The following is a 20,393-nucleotide window of genomic DNA, read 5'->3' as shown; positions in this document are numbered from 1 at the left end:
AACTTCCATTACATGGAAATAATTGCACCATTGATCAGACAACTTCAGCCCGCTACGTGGCAAGCATTCATAGGCCATATTAAAGAGCCTCTCATATTAAAAATTGTCACTCTTTTCAAAGCGTTTTTTTTTTAGGGGGGAGAGGGCGCACTCAGCTCTTTATAAACTTTTTCGATTTAGTTATTTTGTCAAACAATATAATGACTTGAACATCAAAGTGTCTTCAATCCCCCCAGAAACCAGCAGATTTCCAAAAACAAAAATGGAAACAAAGAAAGGGAAATATTTATTGCTAAAGGAGCACCAGTTCAACAATGACTTTATCATGCACCTCTACCATGCAGGACCTCCTATCAACCTTTCTCATCCCCAACTATCCCCTTCAAACTAAGCTAACTAACCTATGGTATCAACCTCCTATTCTTTTGCACTTAAGCTATATATATTCCAGTTCTTCTCCAGCCAGTATAATTCCTCTATACTCACTAAATAGTCAACTATGTGTATAAGCCATCAGGAGAAGTATGTGTGCTTTGTCGTTGCTTGTCTCTCCAAGTCTCTCCCCACATCCTGGCCTCTGCAACAGCTTGCTCTCGGTCTAAGCCCTTGTTTAACATCTTTGTTTCATTTGGTGAGTTATCTTCAGTGGCCTTAATGGCAGCCTTGTTAGCCTTATTGGGGCAATACTTGCAGGACACCAGGAAGTTCATAGCAGCCACCACATCCTGCATAGAAGGCCGATTATTTGCGTTTTCTTGGAGACACAAGATTGCCACATCTACGGCCTTCTTCAAGACAGATTCTGAGAACTGGCCTCTCATCACTGGATCTGCTAATTGCACAAATTTCGAACGGTCTTTCAATATAGGACGTGCCTACAAACAAGGAGTAAGAATAAACTCAGATAAATAATGAGTAGAAAAATAAACAAGGGTGAAAGATCTTGTGTATCTTGGGTACTATCTAAACCAGCAAGTATGCGACCAACAATGCTACGCAATCTTTGCATATAGCCTCTAATTGACCCTTCAAACTAGGTTGAATGAAATTCTTTCAAATCAGTCTATTAAATTGATATTTGTCATTAAAGCACGTTATTTTTACATGTATTTTAAAATGTATATGAGAATCACGTGCTCTAAGGACATATGTTAGTTTATATTAAAAATACATGTGAAAATTATATATTCTAAAGACATACGTCAGTTTAATAGATTGGGTAGAAGGAATTCTTCTAACCCAATTTGAACAAAAACTTTGTTCGCCTGTAGATAAACATGTCATTGAATGCAATGATCACAACATCCAGCATGCAAATCTCCACACTAATAATCATACTTATCCAACATAATTTGTTGGAATTAGCAATTGCTATGGGAGATTGCTTAAGAAGGTGATTTCTTCCTCTGGCATGTACATCTCATTATGCTGACTTTACAGACAAATACTCCGAGCAAAAAGTGCATTTGATATTTTTCCTTTCAGAATTAAGAAAAAAAAAATCGTGATCCTTTCAGCAAACCAATAGAAATCTAGATTGAGATTAAGTGAATTACCCATTCAACAAGATGTCTATCATGCCCATGGCCGTCAGCCAGTGCTTTACGTCCAGTAATCAGCTCCAACAAAACTACCCCAAAACTGTAGATGTCAGATTTCATTGTCAATTTTCCACTTGTAGCATATTCAGGGGCACAGTAACCTTGAGTGCCCATGACCCTGGTGGAGACATGCGACTTATCACCACTTGGACCAAATTTTGCAAGCCCAAAGTCAGAAAGTTTTGGGTGGAATCCCTCACCCAGTAATATGTTGGATGATTTCAAGTCCCTGAGTATAACAGGAGGTTTTGCTTGGTGGTGCAGAAATTCTAGTCCTTCAGCTGCACCAGCGGCTATCATCATCCTTGTGTTCCAGTCTAAAGGCTCCTTCTCTGGAGGAAGATCTGCAGAGCAATCATGGGATCACATACGTTCAGCAGAATACAAGTAATGTTTTAATCAACAACCAGGTAAATTTGTACCACATTGGTTCGAAGAAGTTGCAGAATATCTTCACATATGTTTTAGTGAGTAGATATCTAACCAATAAATACTGAAACGAGTTTCCTTTTTCTCCTGTGCTCCCTACCCGGGAAGATGAAAGTAGACAAACATTTCTCAGGAGCAAAATTGACAGCTTGTATTCTTTTCCGTGTTATTGCATTGCAAATGTAGCCTAGGCTGGACCTCAATCCCATCACTGAGTTGAGGGACGCCCATGTTCTTGAATGATCAGAAAGTCTAAGGATACAATTTTCCAACAGAATTTGCACTTCAATCTCGTCAACATTTTTATGCAGACAAAGGATAAATCATCTTAGATTGTAATAAAAGTATGAAGGAATGACTGCACAGATTCATTGCTAATCCATTTATCTTGGATTTTATGTTTTAGATGAGAAATTCTAGTTCTTCCTTTTTCTGAAAATTAAACCAATCATAAGATAAGTTGTCTCGGTCTCTTGGTTGGGATTTTTTCTTTAACCCTGTGAAGTTTAGCATAATATTAATGATCTGAGCTTTTATGGGGTAAATGTAAATGATCTGGTTTTGAACATATAAGAAACTAAATATTGGGTCATAAAATCAGAACCAAAGACATATAATATATTACCATGGAGGTGGTCTTCCAAGGATCCTAAGGGCATATATTCATATACAAGAAGACGCTGGTTCCCTTCAGCACAGTAACCATACAAAGTGACGAGGTTAGGATGACACATAAGAGAGAGCATGAGAACCTCCACCAGGAACTCCGGGTCCCCTTGGAGGCCTGAATGGTCAAGTTTCTTAATAGCTACAACCTGCTAACAACAGTTTCTTCTTGTCAAAAAAACAATAATTGAGACGAATATATAAACCACTACTCTTGTAAGAGAATTGAGGCCCAGAACAAGAAGCATGTCATCCACCAAGAGAGTTACCTGCCCATTCCTTTCTAACTTTCCCTTGTACACATCCCCAAATCCACCCTGCCCAATGAAGCTTTCATCCCTAAAGTTATTCGTTGCAGTTGCAAGCTCTCGATAGGTGAATGTCGGAGGCTGGCAAGGATTATTTGACTCATCTTTTGGGCCTGATGATCCTAGTCTTGATTCTATGTTGAATTTTGAACAAGTAAATTAACTTCTACAATTTCAATACACAAGCGTAAAGTATATCTAAAAGTACAGGGAAGAACTTTATCATATCAATTTGACTATACTTGAGTTGCAAGTCTTTCAAATTCAGTAAATTGTGCGAAGTTTTCTAACAAACAAATCATGATTCTAAACAGCTCAAGCTAAAATTACAATCAAATGATGGTCCAATTTTTTAAAATTATATCAATAACCAGTATTATTGTCGTTTTATTGACTGTTTCTGGAATCAACTTTGTTGATGCCTTTGTCCTCCTTTTTTTAGCTTGAAATAAGTGAATAGCTTTCACCCAAAATTCATCTATGAACGTATTCAAAATAGCGTAGTTCTCAGACAAGTCGTATTAGTAGCAAGAGGGAGGAGCTATTTGGAGTTACAAAAATCAGCACTAATGAGAAGGCAAGAAGACATGCTCAAATGTTTATGCATAAATGTGAATAATGGATGACTGAGTTTTGAAGTCTGAATGTTGCCACCTTACATCGAGAAAGTAGTGGCATGGTTGTGGAATTTAGACTAAAACATAGAGTGCATGTTCTTGGAGCAGAGTTTTGCTAGAGGTCTAGAAATAATCTTCATGCAGCAATCACCTCCACTCAACTCAAAAAGCTCAAGCGAGGATTTCACTTAGATTTCCGAAACATATGAGATAGCCCAGCAGCAAGCAAGAAATCAGAGCATATTCAAATCAATGGAGGTGTTTAATCAGCCTACTACATCTATGGAGAATCATATCAACTGATTTGTCAGAGTTTTTGTCAAGGGTGAACGCATATGTATAAGTAAAGAAAAATAAATGAGATAGAAATATGAAGCAACTTATGGACTACTTTTTCAAGCAAAGGGATTGTTACGTTTGAGCAAATGAAAGGGAAAGAGGTTGCCGGTTAACAAGAGATCCAAACACAACCTCAACAAATATATAGCAACATCAAAAACCACAAAACAACATATTAAGACCTCTGAAAAAGTATGAGTTGAGGAGGTAAAAACACAGGGATTTGTGGTGCTGTCATCGTTCAAATCATGCATTCCAACCAAAAGATAAAACCCTCATAATGCCAAATTCAGACCTGACAATCCCAATACTTTTAGTCTCTCAGTCATAGGACAAGGTGGCACATTGTTCTACACTGTTAGGCTAAACTGATATATAAAATCTTGACAGAAGATGGTAAAGCATGGTTCCCTTTTCAAAGATTTGTTACATTTCGTACAGGAAATACAAGATGCCCACTTCCCAAGTGTATACCATTCAAACAGATAATTCTTGGTGCAAGCAATGACAAAGAATATCTTTTCAGCAACTCATAATGGATTGCATCTTCATGTCTTTACACATAATATTAATGGGGAGTGAATTGCTATTGGCTGACATGACCGGATCAATTCAAAATCAAGTAAAATCTGTCTTACGTTCCTCAAAGCTGTGCTTTTCTGAGATTTTATAAGCGCATTCTCAAGAGCGCGCTCATCCATCTTGGTCATTCACATCGAGTTAAATAACCACTATCACTAGGATTAATTAAGGTGCTGTTGATCCCTTGTTCTAATACTATTTTTCCCTTAACAACTCAAGTAAAAGCGTCATCATCCTCAAGAACCCAACTCAAGAGGATTAACCCTTCAATAAAAGGTCAATTTTATGAGTTTTCCACATTTCTGATATTTTATCTTTGGGTTCTTATGTGGTTTAGAGAACAAAGGGGATTGTGACATGGACTAAAAAAACACAACAATGGTACCAAATAACTCAAAAATTATATATGCTCAACCAACAAGCTAGAGTCCCATTTATGTATCATAGTATGCTTAAACCATCTGAAACATGGCAATGGAGAAAATGAACATGGCAAAACTCCAAAAACCCATATTAAAAATAAATAAAAAAAGGCCAACGAACCATATCAACATATCAATGAAACCCATATAAAATTTAGTCAGTTTGCATATTAATTCATACAAACTCACCAGAAGATGATGCAGGAACAATTCCTGCAGGCTTCCGATTGTCCTCAACATTTGTGACCTCCTCGTCCTTCAGCTTTAATCCCTTCCCTTTCTTCCTCATCCCGAAACAATGGAAATAACCCATTAATTCTTGCTCCCTAACAACACCAAAAACGTTTTCAGACAACAAAATCCAAGAACATTTTTCAGACACCGACAAATCAAAAAGAGAACACTCACAACAATCACACTGGGTACGTTGAGAGAGAAGAACAACGACAAAAGAGTTTTGCGGGGCATCACTTGGACAACGTGCGTGCGCATCTCTTAATTATAAATATATATATATATATATACACACGAAAGAAATGCACGACGAAAGCACGATTTTTATGGAATGTCAAAGGTGTCTTATACAACTGACTTTTATGATGTTACCGACATTAACGTACCTCTATTTCTTTTCTTTTTTTTCTTTGGTCAACTTGGTATCGTAAGTCTTAGAAATGGAAAATGGAATAGGATTATTTCTCAATTTCATTAAATTGATATTATTCATTCGAAATGGAAGGTTAGGATTTTAAAATTAATATTAACATATTTTTTAAAAAATTTAAAAAATATAAAATTATGTGCATTAATAAATTTATCAACTTTAAATTTTTTTTCCGTAAAATATATAATATCCATTTTATTTAAAATATGAAAATCCTATCCTAAAAGAAATAATTATTATTGGGATATTCATGTAAAATATGGACACAAATAACGATTTAGTCTGCTACGTTTAATGTTTTGCCACATATATTGCTGGTCTCCGATTTCAGTAATAATGGGATGATTCCTTTCCTTGTTTAAGGTACAACAGGATTAGTGATCGCTTCAAACAAACAAAAAAAGAAAAAAAAAATAGGATTGGTAATATTGTGTGCACGTTACTTTTTTTTATCTGCTTCATTTCTATGGTAAAAAATTTAAGAGAAAATTACACTTAACTTTCTGAACTGTAGCTCATTTACACTTTATTCTTTAAAGTGTCATTCATGACAAATAATCCCTATTAATTACTAATCGTTGACAAACAAACTTTTTCATTAGTCGAGCGCGTTAAATCTGATAGAAAAATAGTATGTGACATGCATGTAATGCTCATTTTTACCAAAAATGGTGAAAGATGTACTTCGTGAAAAATAATATATATATAAAATAAAATAAAATAAAATAAAAAAAGAAAAAGAAAAAGAAGAAGAAGAGAGAAAATGTGAGATCAAACCACCTCAGGTATTTGGGATGCATCCACCACCCCATAATCATATGGGAATGGCTGGTCAACCTCCAAGCGTGTTCAGGAGTGGTTCGGCCACCAACAAGTCATATTAATGTAGTTGATTCATTCCAAGCATGGTTAGAGCCACTCCAAATCACATGGTAGTGATCGATCTACATCTACTCCAAAGGTATTAGAGGGTAGCTCGGCCACCCCCGAACACTCTTTGGAATTTGTGGTATTTTTTATTCTCGTCTTTTCTTTTCTTTTTTGTTTCTTTTGTATTTTTATAACTTTTAGGGTATTTAAGTAAATTTATTTTCTAATTAAACTCAATTTTTGTCATTTCGCATTAAAAATTGAAACGTGCCACGTGTTCACTTATTTCGTTAAATCAACGCCATCAGGGTCTTTTTGTCAACGATTATTAATTGAAAAAGATTGATTATCTATCATGAGTAGCAGTTTAAAGGACAATGTATAAATAAATGTGCAATTCAAAGGTGTAATCTTTCTAAACTATAATTAAAATAGGATTTAGCTTAGGTCAGAGTAAAAAATTGGAAAAGGAGATTCCAAAATTTAGGCTCATAATCTCGATCGGTAGTTACAGAGAGATCCTAACCATCAACTCAATTCTCTTTCGGGACTCGAGAGGATCATTATACTTTAATATTTCAGCCGATATAATAATAATAAAATAATAATAATTTTTGCTCATAATCTCTAGACATGAGGGAAAGGTCCGGAATGGACTATTTTATTTGCTAAATCCTGGGTTCAAGGGGTCCGATGGGTCAAGTTCTGAAATTAAAAAATATTAAATTATAAATTACTTCCCTATTCATTTTTCAAAGTCAATGATGTTGATAAGGCTAGTTCATAAAATCTGTACTAATAACACTATTTTGTAAAGTCGGCAATATTCGCAGAAGTGTTGTTAGTAGGAATACAACTTTTATTATAAATGTTTTTAAAAATTAATGCGTCATTTTATAATTGATAAAATAATTAAAAATTATTAAAAATTTTACAGATTTAACTATTATATAAACTAATGTAACAGTTCATAATTGATAAAATATTCAAGTGTGTAGGTTGACAAGTCAATTACTACTTAATTAATTTGATAAGTCAATTTTATTTTATTTTTTGCTTAATCATACGAAATAGATCAAATTTCTGCTCTCCATAGAAACGACGTCTTCTTTTTTCGGAGCAATAGAAAGGATCGCATGGAGGGGAAGACAGAAAAGCAAAAAAGAGAGCGAAATTACAAGAGATGTGCTCTTCTGCTAGCTTGCGTTTGGAAAGCTTCCCATCTTGGAAGTTGGAAAGGAAGCAAGAACATAATTTGTAATATCTTCCTTATTATTATTACTCATCACTGCTGAGGCCACAAACAAATTTGATCTCGACGTCACATCAATTGAACAAATAAACAATTTGTAATCAATACAATTAGGCTACTTTTAGAAAAATTTAAATTATGGCAACTTTTTCAAGTGAACAATTGCAGAAAAATATGTGCAATGCAGTTGGCATGTTTGGTAAAGGTTTTTTCTTTTTTTATTATTTATTTGAACGTGAGTTTTGTTTTTAATAGTAATAAAAAGTTATTGATATGACATAAAGTAGAAAGAATTTGTATGAAAAAGAAAAAAAAAATATATATATATATATATATTAGTGTGTGTATTTATTAGTAACCTATATTAAAGCCTATCAAGGTTGTGATGGATAGATGAAAGAATAAAAGTTTGGCTTGTTAATACTTATATAAGAGACGTTATTGTCTTGGGACATATAGAACAAAATAAAAAGTGGTGTTATATTTTTGATTGAATAATAATACAAAGCGATTGATGTGATATAAAAAGTGAAAAAAGTTAGAATATTTTGAAGGTAATTTTTTTTTTAAAAAAAAAAAAACAAAAAAAGAGTGAAGGAGATCAAAAACTGACTAAAAACTCTTTATAGTAAGTAAAATTAAAAAATAGGTCCGACACCTAACTTCCCTCCAAAATTTGGACGGAAAACGTGAGAGTGCTAAATTAACATCAATAATATAATTTCTCGTTTTTCTTAACAAAAATAAAAAGGAAAATAATATATATATATTTCTTATTTATAAGAAACACTTATCACAATATTATTGGTGCTAATGTGACACCAACGGTTTCCATCCAAATTTTGAATGTAAGTTGAATAGATGAACCTATTTGTTAACTTAACTTACCATACGGAGTTTTTAATCACTTCTTATACTCTTAAAAAGAGCTATTTGCAACTCAATAAAAACCCATGGACTGATTTTATTTTATTTTTCTATCATAAAAAGCGAAGATTGTGGAGGCATATACTTGAGGATATGACAAGACTACATTATTTTAAGGAGTGGCACGACATCTAAAATGGTTTATTAGATAGACATGTTTGCTGTTGTATAAAAACGTAAGTTCTGAGGTTTAATTAATTACTTGACCATAGTCCATAAGATACGGAAGAGATCGAATTTCTACTCTCCCTAGAAATGACAGTTGAACAAATAAACGAGAAGGTTGTCTCTCATTGTAATCATCACAATGAAAGTGGAAAAGTAATTATATTTCTCATCAGCATGATTACAATGGTTAAACAAAAATGAATAAAAATTGCAACTACAACAATCACAATAAGAACGGTACAGTTCTCACAACAGCTTTTCTTGACATACAGAAGGACTGAAGATAATCTTCATCAATTGTTCCAAAACCAGATAATTGGACACCATACGCAGCCAACCTGCGAACATCCCGTGGAATGGGGGATTGCCAGAGTCCATCCCACCAAGCCGGAGGCAGAAGCGGTGTGATGGCACATTGGCTGGGCTGGTGACGACAACTCAATGGACCGGCAAACCGGTTCCATACATGTCCCCACCCCACCTGAAGCCTTAAACCTTCTGTTAACAAATTACTTTGGAAACTGCTTAAGAATGAAAAACTTGGACCCGTGGAATTATCCCCTGAGAGATAATGATGAACATTTTAAATACTTCAGCAAAAAAAGTAAGATCCACTAGCATTTGAAAATATATGAATAAAGAAGATGAATGGAGGGCTAAGAAGTACCAAGACTATGTGCTGCGGCCAGTGCCGCTATTAACTGAGCATATGTTGTCCCAACACGCCGGTGAGCCCCCGAGATAACAGCATACTTGGCACGTGAAGCAAGAAAGAAGTCCACAAATGCAACCCATCTAGGTGCAGGGCCCCAATCCTTCACTCTAAAATCTAGATTATGCAATCCATTATAGTCGTTAGATAAATTTCCTCTGAAGAGCTCATAATCAAAATGAAGTACCTGTGAAAATAACAGATGAATTAGATCCAACATAGCATACATTGATGTCAAGGGTGATGGGCTTTGTTATATGGTACAGGGACTAATTACCTCTGCAAATTCACTTAAATCTGGTGTGACAGCTTTTACTAGAGATGGGCTATCCGACACTAAAACCACCTTTGGTCTTGACGTATGGTGTTGCAAGCGCATGGCTTTTCTGATGCAATTCAATGCTGCCCGCACAGCTCTTACTGACCTGAAATAGAAGAAGCAAGAGTCTCAATCATAAATCAGTTAAAAGTTGTACCATTCGAGCACATTGGACATTCTATAGCATTTTAAGTATGTCGATTCAGAGTGTGAATGCATGTCCGTGCTCTTTCCTGAAACATTTTACATATGGTTGTTTAATCATAATTACACCCCGACGAATTTTCCAGTGTAATCATCAAGCCAATTTGGTCACCTTGTTTCTGGAACTGTTCCTTCAAGTAAGGTTTTCAACTCTTCTGCTAAGCTATATGTTGTATCCTATGATATTTAAGTGCACTACAATGAAATCATTATTGGATAACTAGGAACCCTATACCTCAGCCATTAATTATCAAGCATATATATACATGTACACATACATACACATCATAAGTTCCGAACCTAAGACTTACCCTAACCCCAACCCATCCCCTTTTCACCTGACCAATGGAGCAAGAGCTAAATCTTTTAAGAATATTCCCAGTCATGGAATTGACTATAAGTTGCAATACCTATTTGTAAGCATCCGCATGTGCAAGCAAATATGAGGATCCATCCCACCACCAATAGCCCAATTGACCGCTTCCTCAACATCCTTTGTAGGAGATATGAGAACTCTCATCAGCTCCCCAAACACATTGGGTCGAGATTGGAGAGATTCTGGTTGTCCAAATAAGTTAGAAGCGGCATTCCTCATCTCAGTGTGTATGTTCTTCAAGAAAAATTGAGCTGCGGTGGCATCTGTGGTACCTTGGAACCTACAGCACTGAGGTTAATGATCAAGTGATGATAGCTGACCAAGAGTGACAGATCAGTAGCAAAAGTTTTCTCACTTACCAAATGATAGGCTGTTTCCATTCCCTCCAATTGCTACACAGGACATTTGTTTCAGATGGCTTCTCAAAATCATCAGTCCTCATAATCAGACGCCTTTTGTACTTCCTCTCACAACCATTGTGTCTCCAGAGATGCTTGACTTCTTTCAAGGTAAATGTGAGGTTGGAGTAAGAAATGTAATCCCCAAAAGGATATTTTCCCCTGAAGACAGAAGCAAAGCAATAATCAGATCAATGAAATGCACTAACATGACCATAATTGCATATAATCTATCTCCACATCAGTCCTGGACTCAAATATGTTGTTCTAATTGAGATCTCAAGAAAAAAAAAAAAAAAAAAGAAGAAAAAAAAAGAAGAAGAAGAAGAAGAAGAAGAAAAAGGATCAAACCCCAGAAAGTGGACAGTATAGAGTAAAACATATCCATAGGTAGATTGCATTATAAGGCCTTTAGGCTTCTGTTGGAATACGCTATCCCAGTAAGCTTATTAAAATCTGCAAGTAAAAGCATATATGGTGCCTATAATTGCATAACTTGTGGTACTACACTCGAAGCCAGACACGGTATTATAGCAACGATAAGAGTATAAACCATAGCACTAGCTTTTCTGATAATTCAAGTTGTAACGAGGGAGAATAATAATATAAAGGAAAGGCTTGAGAAAAGACCAATATGCCTGGTTTGCCCAATGATTAGGGACCGGTTCAAAATTATACTCAACGTCGCAGCAGTTAGGACCTTGTACATTTCATTCCCAAAACCTGCCTCAGATGATTTCCCCATCACAAAACCATGTCTGCAGAACTGCTCCGGAGGAAGACCTCGGACTCTTGATGCACCTGAGATAGAGTAAACCATGCGACCTTCAGAATATCACAAGTGGTTTTCAAGGAAGCACCAGTTTAGAATATAGAAATGCCATGCCTCTTGAACCGTCACACATGCAGATAATAGTGAATTCAATGAAAAAGAAGAAAACTCAACAACAATTATTGGATTGCTAATTTATGGCTATTAAATGAGTGCAAAATAATTTTGTATCGAACTTGAGAAAATTGAAAAAGGAACCAACACTACTTGCGAAGCATATAGATCGCCTGAACCATCAATCTATCAACACGCCTAAAAATGGTTCTTTTCCAGCAGAAGATATGCATTATATCAAGTTGCAAATCAAATTTCTTCTACAGAAGCATAGAATTCAATGTGTAGTCAAGCCCTTGTTGGATTTTCACCCCAAAACTCTTCCTTGCATACTTCTAATGAGATCAGAACGCAGAATGAAGTACCCATAGAGGGAGACTAAAGACGTGAATCTGATAGGAATATGGAATCTAGAGAGATATTCGCATCTTGAATTGGATTACATTTACATGATTGACTACAAAATTCTAATCATTAATTTCTAATGGAATGATTCAGATTTTGCCATTTCAAACACTTACTACCTCTAGATGATCCTTAATTTTTCCTTGACTTATTGTAACACACTAAATTGTATGTTTGAGTGGAAACATGAACCATTTAATTACTTATCAAAAATAAAATAAAACTGAACCATTTAATTAAAAGCAATGGTTAAGATTTTAACAACTCCACTGTGAAGATACCTAGAAAGTCTAAAGGATCTTCATCCGCTTACACCACTCCACTAAACTGGGAAAAATTTGCACTGGGTAGCCAACTGCTTAAATCTTTTCCAAATGCTTTCCCAGTTACCTACCTTATACAAACCCTTATTCCAAACAAAAAAGGGCAAAAGAGAAATGTTACCATAGTGGAACTGGAATACCTATTGAGCATACATGTGGGACTGAAAAATAATTAAGCCCCCCATTGAAAATATATCGTAATTGAGAATAATTCTATATTACAGTTTGTCCCAAAACCATTAAGTTAAACTTTTGGATTGAATAGTGTTGTTAAGTTTAATTATTTAATTAGTAGTTTAATACTCCCTTCACGCTTAGGACCAAATATACACAGACTATTTTAATTGAAAATAGGATAAAAATTCATGTCAGCACTCAGGACCTCGGTTCATATATTATGTTAAATTTATTTAAGATGTTAAGATGTCAGGAAAGGATAAATTTAATCACTTGATCAATATTTTTAACAGATGTCTAGCATGTTATATTATATTCTCGCTAAAAAGAGAACCCAAGCGTTAGCCTTCTCAACAATAACAAAAACCACTGACTGCCCTATCCAATATGAACCGTAAAACATGTTAATATTCCTGCAATACTCCATACATTTTTCTCGGAAACGAAAAACAGCACCAAAAAAATAACAATTTCGCCAAAAGTTAGATACCATTTAGAGCGAAGTGATCCTCAATAATTGTTCTCACTCGGAGACTTTCCTTCCAGAATCCTCCTTTAAACACCTCTCCCATCTCCTCCACAGTCGCACACTTCCTCTCCGACTCTCCTCCTCCTCTCTTTGTCTGACCCCGATTCCCATTCTCCGGCGCAACGGCAACGACGCTACTCCGAGAAAGCGAGGGAAAATCAACGTCCATTGGAGGATCATCAACCGGTCTCAGAGCAAGCATTAGTAGCCCAGTGCCAATGCATATCGCACACACAATCACGCATGACCGTACGGACACTCGTCTCCTTCTGAAACAATAATACCTCATTTTTCTCTTTTGCTTTTTCTCGCGGTTCTTGAGCCTTCGAGCGATTGGGCTGAGCTCTTGTGGCTTCAGAGTTGATTAGATCTCAGAGGTAGACCATTTTCGAGGATATTAAAGGAATAACGCTTTCGAAGATTTCGATGGGTTTGCCGACAACATCTGTGACCGTATCTGAGTGACATCACATCCCGCTTGGGCCGGATTCGAGCGTATAATAAACTAATTTTATTTGTATCCGACCCATTTTAACTAAAACCCGAGCCCATTCTACATTTAAAAGCGTAAACGGTGAAATACAGAATAAGATCTTTTGTACAAGTATTTATCACTTCAACATTTATTTCTTCATATTTCAATGATCGTCGATGATTCTCAAATGGATATTGATTTTCCCTCGGATAATAACGTAATTGTTGATTACAAAATTAATCTTTAGCCTTGATAATTTGTTTTTCAAATTGCTCCTTCTCTCTAACCCGACCAACTTCCCACCGTTTAAATTGCATAAAAACTCTTGTTCCACGCACACGAGTGCATCTTCAACAAACTCTTTATATGGTTCATAATAGTTATTATATTTAACTATTATGAGCTATTTTATTCTTTTAACGGACACTTTCAAATAAAGTGTTTTCGTCTATTTTATTATAGTGAACTTTTTTATATGAAAGTTTACTGTAGCACATTTTAATCTTTTTTAGAAAAATATTAGAGTTCCTTCCAGTGTCCTTCTAGAATCTTTTTTTTTTTGCTGACATGGCACCCTATTTTTAATAAAGAAAAACTACAGCTTGATTATCTCTCCTGTTTTATTAAAAAATACAGGGTATCATATCAGCGTAGAAAAACTCGAGAAAGACATTATAATAAGCTCTAACATTTCTCTCTTTTTTATTATTATTTTATCCCTCATCTCTTCCTCCCTTTTAGAATAAAAAATACATTGAAAAATAATATTTATATAGAGTAAAGAGTTTGATAGATAATTTGTTAGAGTTTTCTATTGAAACTAGTAGCTAAAATTTTAAAATAATAACACTGTTGTTGGACATGCAACAATAACAATAACATAACCCTAGAGATCGTGGAAAAACTTGTGTTAAGAATATTATTTAAATAAACAAGTTTATATATATATATATATATTTTTTTTTTTTTAAGATAAATGATTTGACACGATATTATAGTATAATTTACCTCTTATTTGATTAAATATTTCAGATATTTTTTCTCAGTTATTAAAAGAGTAAAAATGTGTTAAGAGTATTAATTAAATAATTAGATTTTTAATTTCTTATCCATTTAAGATTTTGAAATAAATAATAATTTAAAACTAAGCCCCAAAACCTATTTCTTATCCCATTTAAGATTTTTCAATTTTTGTTATAGCTATTACAACCTGAAGCAGATATTGGACCAGCTCAAAGCCATCTTCTAAGCAAGCACCTTCTTCCACGGATCCGGCTTCTATGTCGTTTAGACTAACAGCAAAAAGGAACAGTAAGAAAACTTATTTTTTGAGATGCGAACCTGCTCAATATTTCAATTATTTTTTTTCCTTTTCCCAGAAACAAATAAACCAAAAAAGAAAAAGAAATGCTTGTAGCGGGAAGCACAAAACACCGCTTCTTCCAACCCCTTCGTTTCCCGCCAAACGAGCTCCATGTAGCGGGAAGCACAAAACGACGTCCCGGGATGCCGGTCAACGGTCAACGATTTCAAAACCAACTCTACCGCTCCCTCCCATCCTATTTTCAACTTAAAAAATGTTAAGAGTTGCTTTTTACTATTTTTATTATTATTATTTTTTATGCTAGTATGACGCTTTATTTTTAATAAATAAAAATTACAGTTTTTTTTTTCTTTTCTTTTTTTCAGTTTTTATTCAAAAATATAACGTGTCATATCAACATAAAAAGACCTCAGAAAAACACTAAAATGAGCTACAACATTCATCCTCCAACTTAAAGATAGAAGCATCTACTAACATTCTTCTTGCATCCTTCTAAAATGAAATGAGGCGACACTTATTTCTTTTGTTAAAAAATTACAGTGTCCGTATGACTTGCAGCAAGTCATTTTAGATTTATAACAAAAAAAAAAATACATATGTATTCTTTAGACTATCATTTAATTGTCAATGTCCCCTTAAATTACTAATTGTGTCAATGTCCCCCTTAAGACGAATAAAAAGACAAAAATTAGCTTAACTTTTTTTTTCAATACGACAAAATTGTCTTTATAAATTCAAAAAAACAAAAATTAATTTTTTTAAAAGACAAATTTTTTTATAAAAAAAAAAAACCAAAATTTAAAAAATTAAAGGAAAAAAGGAAAAAAAATTAAAAAAAGAAAAATGAGTGAAGATGAAAAAATAACTGAAAATTATAAAAACAACTTTTTTAAAAAAATAAAAAATAAACAAACAAACAAAAAACCAGTGTTTATTTTTATTTTTTTAAAACAAATAATTTTATAAAGGGTATTTGTCCATTAGGAGGGACATTAACATTTTTTTGATAATTTATGAGCATTGACACAACTGTTACTTTGGAGGGAACATTGATAATGAAATGGTAGTTTGAGCGGTTATGTATCATTTTTCCTTAAAAATGTATATATATTAAATGCATTTTTTTTTTTTATATATTCACAGTAGTGCTACCGTAATTTTATTTTATTTTTTTTTAAAAAAAATGCTAATCTCTTTCTCCCCTCATTCCTCTTTTCTCTCTCCCTTGTTTCCTCCATGGACCATGGCACCGCACAACTCTACCTATCTCTCTCTCATTTCTCCTTTCTCTCTCATAAAACAACAGATTTGGGTTATCTTTTCTCTCTCTTTGTGGATCCTATATGAGATAGAAGAAGTCAAACTAAGAGAGAGGAGAAAAATGAGAGAGACACGAAGGGAGAGAGAGAGAGTTGTGCGGTGGGATGGAGGAAAGGTAGAGAAAAGAGGGATGAGGGGAGAGAAAGAGAGAAGCTTTTTTTTTAAAAAAAATTAAAAATAGGGTATCAACATAAAAGGATCCTATAAAGCTTTTTTACTAAAAATAAGATGTCATATCCACATATAAGAATTTCATAAAGACACTAAAAAGAGTTTTAGACATTTATCGTCCGTACATTCCCTTGTATATCTCACTTTCGCTCATTGCTACGACGACCATTTCAAAATCCATCCAAAACAGCAAAATAAATAAATAAACAAACAGATAATTCTCCTCTGACTTCGGATCTCTATTCTTCAAACCCCTCCTTCTCCCTTTTCCAATAATGATTCACATCAAAGTGAGTAATATTCCACAACAATGGAGACCAACCTACCTGAAAAGTCTAACAATTTTGGCCACAAAGAGGGAACAGACGCAAAACCAGCATCTGATACGGAGTCATTGGGAGAGAAGATCAATGAGGAAGATGAAGCAAAGGGGAAGAAGATTGAAGAGGAACATACTCACTCTGAGGCTGTTTCGGATCCTCATTGCGACCTCCATGAGGTTTTTGAGGCTGTTGATGAGTTTCTCTCGACTCTTAGCGATAAGAAAGATGACGACAAGGAAAATGACACAGTTTCGGTGGATATCCCTCACGAGTTGCTCGAGAAGTTCTTAGATCTCGTTGAAGCAAAGGTCTCAAAGCCTGAGGTGGAATCCTCCTTTCTCGTAGTTGTGCATCGGGTATCAAAGCTAACAAAATGTCTCCGTGAGTTGAAACCGGATGAGTCTCGTCGTTCTTTGCTGATCAATCGCATGGAAGGTATTCACGAGAGAGCGATATCGTTTTTGGAGGAGGAATTCCAGTTGCTTCTAGAAGATTCTAGGATCATCGACGACTCCAATGTGAAAGGGAAGCAAGATCAGCAGGTACAAGTAGATTTATTCGAATCCACCGGGCATCACGAGACCGATTTTCCGGGATACCCCGACGAGGTCGTAGCAAGCTTGAACAAGGTAGCGAAGGAGATGATATCTGGTGGATACGAATCCGAGTGCTGCCAAGTCTATGCAGTTGCGAGAAGTAACGCGTTCGAAGAGAGCTTGCAAAAGTTAGGGTTCGAGAACCACAGCATCGACGACGTCCACAAAATGCAATGGGAGGCATTGGAGCGAGAGATCGCCACGTGGATCGAGGCCTTCAAACAATGCACCACGGTGTCCTTCTCCGGCGAGAAGGCCCTCGCCGATTTGGTCTTCTCAGACCATCCCTCGCTCGCTAGTGGCCTATTTAGTAACATCACTCGCGGCGTCCTCATACAGCTCCTAAACTTCGCCGAGGCTGTCGCGATGACGAAGCAGCGCTCTGCCGAGAAGCTTTTCAAGTTCCTAGACATGTACGAGACCTTACGTGACGCTGTCCCTGCCATGGAGGGTTTGTTCGAGAATGAGTGGGAAAACGAGCTCAAGACAGAGACGACCACGGCTCGGTACCGGCTTGGCGAGGCAGCGATACTCATGTTTGCCGATCTCGAGAACTCGATCAAGGCCGATACGGGGAAAACCCCAGTACCGGGCGGTGCGGTGCACCCCTTAACTCGGTACACAATGAACTACCTAAAGTACGCATGCGAGTACAAGGGCACCTTGGAGCAAGTCTTCAGGGAGCAGTATAGGTTCGAACGAGCCGACTCAATGAGCAGGCCATCGCATGACATAACACAGAGTTTCGACGATCAGAATGAAAGCGAAAGCCATACACCATTTTCGTTGCAGTTGATGAGAGTGATGGAATTGCTGGACTCCAGTCTGGAAACGAAGGCAAAATTGTACAAGGACGTGGGGTTGAGCAACATCTTCATGATGAACAATGGGCGGTACATCTTACAGAAGACCAAAGGGCCCACGGAGATCCACGACCTGATGGGCGACACGTGGTCCCGCAAGCGATCGTCGAATTTAAGGCAATACCACAAGAACTACCAGAGGGAGACATGGAGTAAGCTTTTAGGGTGTCTAAGCCACGAGGGGTTGAACGTGAATGGGAAGGTGGTCAGGCCGGTGCTGAAGGAGCGGTTCAAGAGCTTCAACCAGATGTTCGACGAGATCCACAAGACACAGAGCACGTGGGTGGTGAGCGACGAGCAGCTTCAGTCGGAGCTAAGGGTCTCGATATCGGCGGTGGTGATACCGGCGTACCGGTCGTTCTTGGGGAGGTTCTCGCAATACTTGCACGATGGGAGACAAACAGAGAAGTATGTGAAGTATCAGCCTGAAGACATAGAGACCTCCATTGATAATCTATTTGATGGGAACCCCACGCCCAGGAGGAGACCATAGTCATAACCACTTGCATGAATGAATAAGTTGACCCATTTTTAATTTTAATTCATGTAATTTTGTTTGTTTTTTGCATTTTCTTAATGCCATGGTATTATACGTACATTTTATTTTTATTTTTTTTGTTTTATGAACATCTTGATTATGATTGTCATATTGTTATTATATTTTTATCGCGCGCAGCTATCCAATTCTTACGAGTGTATAAGTTTATACCCCTAGGCCCAAACCATCAGGATCCTCTCCAGTTGGTCTCAATTGGAGAGGAGCCGGTTCTTGTATTTAAAGGGTAAGATGTAAAATTACAATTCTACCCTTATATAACAAAGACCGGTTCCTCTCCGGCGAAGACCAACTAGAGAGGATCCTTGTCGAGGCTCAAAAGCACTATAGTAGGGACAATTAATTTAGAATTTTGAGATAATATGGGCTGTATTTGTTAACATTCGTGTTCTCTATTATTATTATTATTATTTTTTCTTTTATCAAAACAAAAATGTTAACACACAACAAAAAGATACAAACCCATTCGTAAAAATATAAAAATAACTTTTACTTTTATATCACATCATAACACATTTTTAAATAAATAAATAAATAAACTCCACACACAAACAAATATACACATATTCTCTATAATAATAATAATAATATATATAAAAGCTAATGCGCTACTATTGAAATGAACTCAATTCAAATGAACTTAAGAAGTTCATAATTTTTTTATGAAAGTGAGATAGACTCAAGTTAGTCAGAAAAAATTGCACACCCAAAATATATTGGAAATAAAGTTTTTTTTTTTTTTTTTCAAATTCAATCTATTAAATTTACTGTCATTAGAACATACATATATTTTTTTCAAAAAAATGCATGTGAGATTAACCATGTTAAAAATACGTCTAATTAATTTCTTTGTCATTATATTGGAAACCACCTCCATTGGTAATTGGGTTGGGGGAGACACTTTTTAGGACTGGTTCTTGTGGGCCTTTATGTCTCCTCAGCTCTTGAAAAACTTGAGGCCCGTTATGTTATTCTTAGGCTCTTAGCCCAAGCGTCCAAACTCTCAGATTTTTTGTTTTACTTTTAATTTTTTTGTTTGATAAGTATTTACTTTTAATTAATGCAAGGTGATTAAGATTTAAGGTTTCGTTTGACTTTGATTACGCTATTTTGAGATTATTTTTTGGTTATGATGTGACGTAAAAATAAAAATAATTTTTAATATTTTATGTTTTGAGTTATTTATTAATACTTTTATTTACCAATATCCGGTGATTTTTCATAAACAGATTTTTTCTTTTTTCTTTTGAACTTTTGGCATATAATTATCAATAATTGGACATTACGTTTGATTTTGGTCCTCTTCTAATTTTAATGATTAACAATATTTCTGCTAACGATTCTAACCTAAATCAATTTTTCGGATACAAAAACAATTTATATTCTCGTATTGGACAACTGATTTCCATTAATTAGCATTGAAATAAATAAATAAAACTCTCTACTGAATCACCGATGTTGACCTTATTGTAAATCTTTTGAGCCTCGTACCTTGTGTAACCTAATTACCAAATCACTTGGAATTGTATGTAATTCTGATAGTATTAAAGAGAAGATTTATAGGTGTGCATTCTACCTATTTTAAATAAGT

The 20,393-nt window shown here is 35.4% G+C and overlaps 3 protein-coding genes across 4 annotated transcripts; 1 reads left to right on the top strand and 2 right to left on the bottom strand.

The window, feature by feature from the left end:
* Positions 1 to 263: 263 nt before the first annotated feature.
* LOC133860062 (probable serine/threonine-protein kinase PBL7) lies at positions 264 to 5,494 on the bottom strand. Of its 2 annotated transcripts, none has more exons than XM_062295697.1 (6): positions 5,373 to 5,494; positions 5,154 to 5,290; positions 2,966 to 3,138; positions 2,656 to 2,848; positions 1,557 to 1,945; positions 264 to 875 (listed from the first exon to the last, which is right to left on the bottom strand). In XM_062295697.1, the coding sequence occupies exons 2-6, from the start codon at positions 5,275 to 5,277 to the stop codon at positions 498 to 500; spliced, it is 1,257 nt and encodes a 418-aa protein (XP_062151681.1). In that variant the 5' UTR covers positions 5,278 to 5,290; positions 5,373 to 5,494; the 3' UTR covers positions 264 to 497. The 2 variants fall into 2 exon arrangements, with proteins under 2 accessions (XP_062151681.1, XP_062151682.1); XM_062295698.1 differs by having other exon boundaries at positions 2,656 to 2,845.
* A 3,491-nt stretch (positions 5,495 to 8,985) lies between these two features.
* LOC133861040 (uncharacterized) lies at positions 8,986 to 13,588 on the bottom strand. Its single transcript, XM_062296739.1, has 7 exons — positions 13,136 to 13,588; positions 11,493 to 11,655; positions 10,816 to 11,016; positions 10,491 to 10,736; positions 9,835 to 9,982; positions 9,513 to 9,744; positions 8,986 to 9,406 (listed from the first exon to the last, which is right to left on the bottom strand). The coding sequence occupies exons 1-7, from the start codon at positions 13,461 to 13,463 to the stop codon at positions 9,069 to 9,071; spliced, it is 1,656 nt and encodes a 551-aa protein (XP_062152723.1). The 5' UTR covers positions 13,464 to 13,588; the 3' UTR covers positions 8,986 to 9,068.
* Positions 13,589 to 16,774: 3,186 nt separating this feature from the next.
* On the top strand, positions 16,775 to 18,739 carry LOC133860618 (exocyst complex component EXO70C2-like). Its single transcript, XM_062296191.1, has one exon. The coding sequence runs from the start codon at positions 16,775 to 16,777 to the stop codon at positions 18,737 to 18,739; it is 1,965 nt and encodes a 654-aa protein (XP_062152175.1).
* The last annotated feature ends 1,654 nt before the right edge of the window (positions 18,740 to 20,393 follow it).

The sequence above is a fragment of the Alnus glutinosa genome, chromosome 2 (genome assembly GCF_958979055.1).
Source record: "Alnus glutinosa chromosome 2, dhAlnGlut1.1, whole genome shotgun sequence".
Taxonomy (NCBI): domain Eukaryota; kingdom Viridiplantae; phylum Streptophyta; class Magnoliopsida; order Fagales; family Betulaceae; genus Alnus; species Alnus glutinosa.
This window is presented reverse-complemented; position numbering and strand designations above follow the sequence as displayed.

What these genes read in the sequence shown, in the direction of transcription:
- LOC133860618 (XM_062296191.1), top strand. Translation starts at nt 16,775, where the DNA reads ATGGAGACCAACCTACCTGAAAAGTCTAACAATTTTGGCCACAAAGAG.
- LOC133861040 (XM_062296739.1), bottom strand. Translation starts at nt 13,463, where the DNA reads ATGAGGTATTATTGTTTCAGAAGGAGACGAGTGTCCGTACGGTCATGC. An exon ending in GGATCACTTCGCTCTAAATG is followed by an intron (nt 11,656 to 13,135) that starts GTATCTAACTTT and finishes ACTCTATCTCAG; the next exon opens with GTGCATCAAGAGTCCGAGGT. An exon ending in TGGAAACAGCCTATCATTTG is followed by an intron (nt 10,737 to 10,815) that starts GTAAGTGAGAAA and finishes TCAGTGCTGTAG; the next exon opens with GTTCCAAGGTACCACAGATG.
- LOC133860062 (XM_062295697.1), bottom strand. Translation starts at nt 5,277, where the DNA reads ATGGGTTATTTCCATTGTTTCGGGATGAGGAAGAAAGGGAAGGGATTA. An exon ending in AGTTAGAAAGGAATGGGCAG is followed by an intron (nt 2,849 to 2,965) that starts GTAACTCTCTTG and finishes AACTGTTGTTAG; the next exon opens with CAGGTTGTAGCTATTAAGAA. An exon ending in CTTGGAAGACCACCTCCATG is followed by an intron (nt 1,946 to 2,655) that starts GTAATATATTAT and finishes ATTGCTCTGCAG; the next exon opens with ATCTTCCTCCAGAGAAGGAG.